At 43.5% G+C, this 8755-nt stretch overlaps 1 protein-coding gene across 1 annotated transcript; it reads right to left on the reverse strand.

The window, feature by feature from the left end:
• Nucleotides 1-1726: 1726 nt before the first annotated feature.
• On the reverse strand, nucleotides 1727-7931 carry NACC1 (nucleus accumbens associated 1). The gene is made up of 5 exons (XM_015815347.2): nucleotides 6959-7931; nucleotides 4266-4439; nucleotides 3073-3178; nucleotides 2367-2464; nucleotides 1727-2018 (listed from the first exon to the last, which is right to left on the reverse strand). The coding sequence occupies exons 1-5, from the start codon at nucleotides 7920-7922 to the stop codon at nucleotides 1759-1761; spliced, it is 1602 nt and encodes a 533-aa protein (XP_015670833.1). The 5' UTR covers nucleotides 7923-7931; the 3' UTR covers nucleotides 1727-1758.
• Between the last annotated feature and the right edge of the window lie 824 nt (nucleotides 7932-8755).

Consider the following 8755-nt stretch of genomic DNA (forward strand, 5'->3'; position numbering starts at 1 on the left):
ACACACAAAGGATTGTTTGGAACAGCTGTCTTCCTGGAAGGAATAAGGGACTGATTGCCATCAAGCATGACTACTTCAGTATCCCAGGATTTCCAAGGAAGAGAGAGATTCTTTCAGTATGACTTACTGCCTTAATCCTGTCAACAGAAATACGAAAAGGCAGGAGAGAAGGTTTCTGAAAATCCCTGGTTTGCCCACTTTACTTTCCATCTCAAGATGGAATCCAACCAGCAGTCCTTTATTCTGGGTCAAACACCACTCAGGAGCCACGTTAATATGAAATTGGCCTTTAGTGGGAAAAAACAAAAGGTTTCATATTGTAGTTAGTTACTTTTTGGAGTTTTACAACCATTCAATAAAGATTCTTTCCAGCTATCTGGAGCTGGGGGACTGGTTTGAAATATCCACACGTGCTGGTGTGAACATGTAGCACTGGTTGGTTGGATGAAGGAAGGGATGCTTTCTTCCTTGGCGTTGTCTCATCCATCAAAAACCGTTTTGTAAACTTAATGTTTGCCTATGGCAAGCTACCTGAAGTGGGAGAAAAGGCTGAGTAAGAATTTCTTATTCTGCTCCCTAATCCACAAGCATGTACTGGAGAGGAATGATCCTTTAGTGAAAAATATTTTAAAAGCGAATTCTAAAGATGTTTCCAGTTATGGCAGCAGTTAGGCAGATAAATATGCCTGTTACTACTATCTCCTAGAGAAAGAGCCCTATGTAGACTGCATGGATTATATGTCCAATATTGCAAACTGCCTGAAAACAGAGTAACCTGCAGACACATTTTGTGTTAAAAGAAAGCGCTTCAGAGAAGAAGCTGGCTTAGAAGAAACGAAGACTACGTTAGAGGATAGTAGTAATTCCAGCACTAAGTTCAGTGTTTTCTGTGTTGGCTCTGAGCCAATAAAAACCCAACGAGCCTAATGTCCTACGTGATGCATTAATTCAGGAGATTAGAGTGGTCCGAATGACAGGACAGATCAGTGTGTGTCACAGTTGGAGAAAGTGCATAGGTTCGGAGGCATGAAAGCAGACATTAGTGTGCATGCATGCAAATATACTTAAGTTGTGAGGATACCAAGAAGGAAAGGAAAGGAATCTGTCTCCCTGCCTAAAACCTAAGTGTAGCAAAACAAAAACGGAAGGGGAGGGGCAGAACTGGAACTGAGAAGAGCAACGGTGACAGCCCAAGAATGTTAGGATCAGTCCTTTTCCTGCTCAGTGTTTGTTGTAAGCCCAATATTTCCCCATTCTCCAGAAAGTAAAGACTTAAGTAATGGTCAGTCCAAGTTACAGCCAAGTTACAGTTAATCTGGAGACAACAAACAATATGATGAAGGAACAGGTAGCGTTCTGGACATTACATTACTTCCTTAGTGTATTTGCAAGTGGATTTGGTTGTTTTTTTTCCTCCCACTAAAATACGTTATCAAAACAGTCGCAAAAGAAGGGGCTGGGAGAGGAGAAATGCCAGTTGGAACTGCCAGTGCAGTAGCAACAGCGGCAGCTCAGCTCAAACTACCTGTAGTGCCTGAGGAAGAAAGGTCAATATTTAAGAATCTTTGTTTTAAAAAAGGAGATAGCACAATGCTTTCTTTCCCCTCTGCCAAAACAAAAAACAAAACAAAACAAAACAAACAAACCAACAATAATAAAAAGAAAATGAGAAAAGGTGGAAAACGATTCTACAAAAAAAAAAAAAAGATCAAATTAGGAAATTAAAAACCATTGCCTGGAAAAAGAGGTGGGCACACTTCACTGGAGGCCTTCGGCTGAGGTGCCTGCATCCCCATCATGGCTGCTGGTCTCAAAATTGTGCTCCACACCCATGATGTCGGGCTCCATTTTGCCACTGTCATTGATGAAGGTTGTGTAGGCGTCGCCTTCAGCCATCAGTAGTTTCAGTTTAGGCATCCAGCTCTTACGGACAACACGTCGTGCATTTGTGCACATATCAGCAGCAATTGCATTCATCTCACTCTCCTTGAAGTTTGGGGCAAAGTTCTGGCAATAAACTGGAGAAAGAAAATGAAGGCTACCTTAATCATGGTTGCTACAGCAGCAATTGGGAACGTTCCCATGGCTCTTAGCCTCTGTTTCAAGCCTCAAGACCTACTCAAACTTGCAAAGACTCAGGGCCTAGTTTAAAACTTCAGCAGGAACTGGGAGAAATGACTAATTTCAAACTTTTAAATCTGGCACTACATTTATCTGTGGTACATAAGCACTACAGATTTTGGTAACTCAGACTATATGCTAGCTAGATTTCCTAGGTATCCAACCTATCTTTCAAGTGGGAAGTACTAATTTGCTCCTATATTTTATTCACTCTCCCATAAAAAATATTTTGAAGAGACACTCACACTTCACAGCATGCAACACTCGGCTGTCGAGAGGTTTCCGGCTGGGGTCATTGGTGGAAGAACGGATTCCAGTGCCACAACTGTTGGCAAGGGTGTTCCTAGCAATAAGAAGGCAATTAAAGTGTTATTACACACTGTGTCTTACTCTGCTTTTCTGCTAATGGCCAATTCTGTCCGCTTGTATACTGTCTGTCTTTAGCTGAGTCTCAGTTACTGTCTTGTTCCTTGAACCTAGCACTACACCTCCAGAACAGAAAGGAACATTGGATGAGAAGGAAGAGTCACCTATATCCACATACTTATTTCTCCATAGCATAGAACAGTGGTGGTGAACCTATGGCACGTGTGCCAGAGGCGGCACTCAGAGCCCTCTCTGTGGGCACACGCACTATCACCCTAGCCCCACCTTCCCCCGTGGCCCCCTCCTCACCAGCAGCCCCCCGGAGGAGAGTCGCCCCTGGGCGCGGCCCACGCAGAGCAGTGCAGCCAAGGACATGGCAGCTGGGCAGCAGGGAAAGACTCCGCCATCGCACCCCTGTGGCCACCATGGTGCTGTTGGGCCGCCTGGCGATCGGCTGCGGTCGGCCATGGAGGCAGTGGGTGGCTCTGCGGGGGGGCGGGGTGGAGGCAGGAGGGGCGGGGCGGTTTTTGGGCACTCAGTCTCTAAAAGGTTCACCATCACTGGCATAGAAGATCATTTACTCACCGGTCAAAAAAGGATGCTAGTAGCCGCCTGAGAAGTACTTTGTGCCGTGTCCCAGCACTAACATGGCAATTCATCAACTGTGCCCGAGTGATGTACACATTAGTTCCTGAACAGAAACAAAGCCTGTTGTGTACATTCAAACTGTGTACAGGCCAATATAACACCTTATCAAGCAACATATCGAAAGCTTTATGTAATGGACAAAAGATAATGCGGTTAAGGTGAGATTCATCCCATTTCTTGCTACTTCCAATATTGTGATGCCACATAGTGGTTTGGCAAACAGACCACTTCACTTGATAGCTTTGATCCAACCAAGTCAGCTACACACAGGACTTCTGTAGTACGGCACACGATCTGTTTGGGAATCACATCTGTGGCTAGCAATTTTAGTGGCTTACAGATATCCAGAGGACAAAGTCAAACCTGAGCAAGAGCCTTGAAATTTTAAACACATAGAATTGCTTGCAAAAAGAGTATTTTGCTGGGCTGGAAGAAGCCTGTATTTTGGAAACCCATTCCTTAGATCAAGTGAGGAGTAAAGCTTTTGGAATGAGCACAGGCAAGAACTGCTAATATGACTAACTGAACTGGGGCACTACTTTTCCTACTCAGTGCTGGTCACCAATCAATAGGTGGTATCTCAGTTCCTTGTAGGACAACGGAAAGCCATAAAGACCGATTAACAATATGTCACATTCAGAAACTATACACATTAAAAAGTAATGATGGAGTTCTTTACAAATCATTTTAACTGATGCCACTGAGCATATCTACAAGGATGAAATATTGATCTGCTCTGGATGAGCTACCCTCACAACTAATTGGACTCCAAGTCCATATTCACATGTACAAATTACACCCATTTCAGTAGAAAAAAACCAGGCATAATTTTATCTTGCTATTCATTTTCCTCAGATCTCTTTTCCATGGCTCAGTATTCTGACATATAGAAGGTGCCATAACAAGTAATGCTAATACTCTTTCCTTTTTTTAAAAAAAATTGGGAATTAAAGGCATCTTTAAATAACGTTAGCCCAAATTTTTGACTCTGTTGTAACGTAACAATCAGGATTGCTTTTCATTTAGACAAAAAAAAATAATCCCCCCAAAAAACAGAATGAATTTTATGCAGGAGGCAAGCAAGATTTCTCCGATTTACTGAAATCAGTTTCAACCCTAAGTAGTCCTACCTATCACAAGTTCCAGTTTCTCAGCCGGATCACCCTCGTCATACAGCTTCGGATGGCATCGGTTTCCAATCTGATTGATGAGCTCTGCAGGCAGTGAAGCTAGGTCCTGTCGCACTCGTATCCGGTTACGAGACTCTGACTGCACCTGATCTGGCAGCGCTTCTACTTTTTCTGCTGAAAAACGGGGGGGAAAAAAAAAGGGCAGGAGGAAAATTGGAGAAAGCGGTGAACGGATATGAAAGCCATTCTTCTCTTTGAAATGTTTAAATTCTGCAACTACATTTGCAACCTGCTCTTGAAGAGTATTCTTAAGCAAGTCATTTAAAGATCTCCTTGAACTCAGAAACCACTGCATCCTTTTGTAAAAAAAAAAAAAAATGGAATTGCAACAGCTACCTCTTCCTCTTCCAGGAGCAGAATGTCTTTTAAGAGCCTATGTTTCAGTCCCCTTTCCATAAAACATGGTAGTCTGGCTGCATTCCCTCATTATGTCAAGGAAGGCAAAGATGTGCAATGCTGACACGGGGGGGGGGAGAAAATCCACTACCGCTGGATTTGTTTATTCATCTCAAGCAGCGATTGCTATTCATCCTCCTCCTCCTCCTCCATATTTATAGGGCACATTCTCAAAGTGTTTCACAAACTTTTCCGTACCAAGGGAGTGAATGCTGAAGACTGGGAAGCAATCAGGCAGGCTGAAAAATTGCAGCTTTTCTACGGTGATTGGACCCCTCAATACTTATTTTATTCTTTATTTTTTAAAAACAAGTCATACCCTATTTTTTTCTCAGTGTAGATATGAGTGCAATACTTTAAAGCAGTGTTTCTCAACCTTGACAATTTTAAGGCATGTGGACTTCAACTCCCAGAATTCCACAGCCAGCATTGCTGGCTGTGGCATTCTGGGAGTTGAAGTCCACATGCCTTAAAATTGTCAAGGTTGAGAAACACTGCTTTAAAGCTATCTACAAAAATAAATTAACAAAAAAATAAAGGACATATGGTGCAGCAGCTGTGAAGCAAAAAAAACTTGTCAAAGGCTGAAAACAAGGAAAGTTCTCAGTTGCCTCTTAACACAGATCACATGGCGTGCTTAAAGCACCTCAGAGGATGCAACCCCCAAATATTAAAAGTTAAAACAGAGAAAGACTTACTAGTTGTACAGATCAAGCTGGCCCAATCTCGGTAAGGTCTCTTCCGTCAACCCCCGAGACTGGGTTACTTGGGCTATTGAGCCTTTTAGGTATAAAAAAAGAGAGAACTGCTTGGATTTGGGTAGAATACGAACAAGCAAGTTGTGGATGGCCCAAATGTATACATTACAGAGGAAGGCTAGCTCAGGCCTGTCAATAGGTGACAAGAATCTTCTGCACTATACTATTTCCAGCATTTCTGAATTTTCTTTGAGGGCAGCCTTGCTAGTTCTGTTTATAAGTCACCAAGGCAGAAGTGACAACTCTTGACTTTGCGAAGCTTAAACCTGTTGCTATGATTTCACTTTTCAGCAGACATTTTTTATTACTTGTATTTCAGAAGACCTCCCAATCCCTGAGCAGAGAAGTCATGAAAAGGTCCAGAACACCCAAGTTCCCTTCGTCACGGTCATAGCATTCTGGTTTGATATTCAAAGTTGCAGTTTGTCCCTGTCCCTTACTTGATGTGTTCAGGTGGAGGCTGACAGCCCTCTGTTATGAATAATGGCTTCCTGCATTAAGCAAGAAATTCACCTTGATGGCTTACCTTGTCCCTCCCTGTTTTAATGCTATGAGCAAGAGAACAAAAGTCACCCGCAGAAAAAAATATCTAGCAAAATATAGGCCATGAAGCTTGGCCTCAGAGTATGGACTCAAAGCCTTGGTTAGTCTGTTACTTTCAAATATACCTTCACTTTATAAATATTATTCATACCATTCCTCTTGGCTGACATCATTGTTAATATTTGGAGATTTATTTCTAATTATTCCTAGTCTAAAATCCTCCTTCACACTTCTCTCTCTCACGTACATAAAAACAAATCCACAAACAAACACATACAAAATATATCAGAACACACCCACTTGTTTCATATTGGTCAATTGCAATATGCACAAACATTCCCTCATGTCAGGAATCAAAAATAGCTGTGGATTCCCTCCCCCCCTTTTGTTCTATTGTGTCCTATTCTTGGAAATTCCCTGGATATGTCCTTGCAGTTTTCTTGGCAAACTTTTTCAGAAGTGGTTTGCCATTGCTTTCTTCCTAGGGCTAAGAGAAAGTGACTGGCCCCAAATCCACCCATCTGGTTTTGTGCCTAAGGCAGGACTAGAACTCACATTCTCCCAATTTCTAGCCTGGCACCTTAAACACTATACCAAACTGGCTCTCCAGCTGGATACCCACTACACATTTCTGCTGTCCATAGGACTCAAAGAGAAGTATAGTCATGTCTCACTTTTTAAACAACAGAAGCGAACATATTCAACATGTATCGGCTTTGGCAATAAATGTAAAGTTAAGCAGACAATATGCAAAGCTGAGATTCAAGGATTCTGTTGTCATGCTTACTATCCAACCTACAAGATCTCCCTTGCCTCTCATCTCTGTGAATATTCTGATCAAAACAGGAGTGGAGCACAATACATTCCCTTTTCCTTTGTTTAAAGCAAGCAGAACACAGTCACAATGCTTTTTAACAGTCCACATGGGATACTCACCCGCCTGCCCTACATTCATCATGCTGTACATTGTGTACATGTTGCAGATTTGTCGGTACTGCTCATCGGAGCCTTCCTCGGGTGCATCTTCCTCTTCATCTTCTTCATTGTGATAGGAACTGGGGCTGTCACTGGTGTAGGCACTGGAGGTGCCAGGGCTTGTCTGATCTGAAGTACTGGGGCCGCTGACCACGCCTGCCCCTCCACCTCCCCCCGTTAGTGCTGCCTGTTGTTGCTGCTGCTGCTGAGCCTGTTGCTGTTGTTGCTGCTGGACCTGTTGTTGTTGTTGTTGCACCTGCTGCTGAGCCTGCCGGCTCCCCCCGCTCAACTCTTGCTGGGAGGAGATCTTGGCCATTTTGCGGCTGCCATTACTGCCGCCACTACTCCCTTCCTTCTGGCTGCTTTCCCACAGCCTCTTAACCACAAATGTGCATTGGACAGAGTCTGACTCCTGTTGCTCTGTCTTTACACGAGAGACCAGGGGTAAGGGCGTATTGCCAGAAGGCCAGGTAGATGTCTGTGCCACAGGGCTCTGTGGCTCAGATGAAGGCGCCTCCTCAGTGTGCAGGCCTTGCGAGTCACAGCTGGGTGAGCTGACCTTCAGGAAGAACTCAGTCCCTTTTTCCATAATCTCCTGGATCTGCAGGAACCCTGCTGTGTACATGAGCAGAAACTGATCACCCACATTCATGCTTAGGCGGCCAGTGTAGCAGAAACTAAGGATCTGCTGAAAGGATTGAGGCTGCACAGCGGCAGGAAGCTCCACCACAGTGCTCTTGCTATTGTTGAAAAGGTCCCGGAAGTAACAACTGCTTGCAGCCAGCACAGCCCGGTGTGCCTTGAAAGCGTGGCCTTTCACCACCACTGAGACATCACAATATAGCCCCTGTAACCGCTGCTCATTCAGGCATTCCAAGATGCTATTACCAAAGTTGGGGATCTCCATCTGGAGAAATTGAGCCATCCTCTTCTCCTCCTCCTCACCCAGATAGGTACGCTGGAAAAGGAATAAGGAGCCAGAGAAGTTAAATGTGGAATGGACATGGAAAAAGAGCAAAGGAAGGAGACTGGGCTAAAGAGAGAGGTCAGCCATAAGTGGACAATTTTTTTGGCAGCCTCAGGTCACGCTTTTAAAAAAAAACAGCTGAAGGCTACAGTGGGCAAGGCCTTGAAGTGGTGATGTCATGCAAACAGAAGAAAGTAGGGTCTGATAGAGCATTTTTAAAAGGTGCTTTTAAATGTTTAAATCAATCTGACAGCTTATACCTTTTTCTTTGGTTTTCTGTTCTTCTTTCTTTCCATCTCCACAATTTGATACTTAGCTGCCAAATTTTGATAGTGTGATCTCCAGGGCCTCTGTAGACCACAAAAAAAGGGGTTCATAGGCCATATGAACCCTAGGACTACACCTTCCATTAGGAAGGTAGCAGAGATGAAGTAGTCCACGCAATCAACCATTTTACACGCTCATTCTAGAAATGGAAGCGTCAGCATTAGGTCTTATATCTTCCTCCAGTTTTCAATAATCAAAAGCACTAAGTCATTCATTAAAAACATTGTGTATTGTATAAACCCAAACCTTTGACAAAATGTAATTAGGCCCTACTTTAACCAGACTCCTACCCACGGTTAGGCATCAGTTTACTTACCTTGTTCATATCCATAGAATTAATTTGAGATTAGCCTGCATTCCTAACCGTCAGCAAAGAGGTGGGAAGTCTAGAGCAACTGTAAAATGAAGCTGTTATTTTTGTATCATAGCTCCTCCACCTGCCCTTCTGAATAAGCATGGGTGGA

The sequence above is a fragment of the Protobothrops mucrosquamatus genome, unplaced genomic scaffold (assembly GCF_001527695.2).
Source record: "Protobothrops mucrosquamatus isolate PMUCROS unplaced genomic scaffold, P.Mucros_1.0 scaffold336, whole genome shotgun sequence".
NCBI classification, from domain to species: Eukaryota; Metazoa; Chordata; class Lepidosauria; order Squamata; family Viperidae; genus Protobothrops; species Protobothrops mucrosquamatus.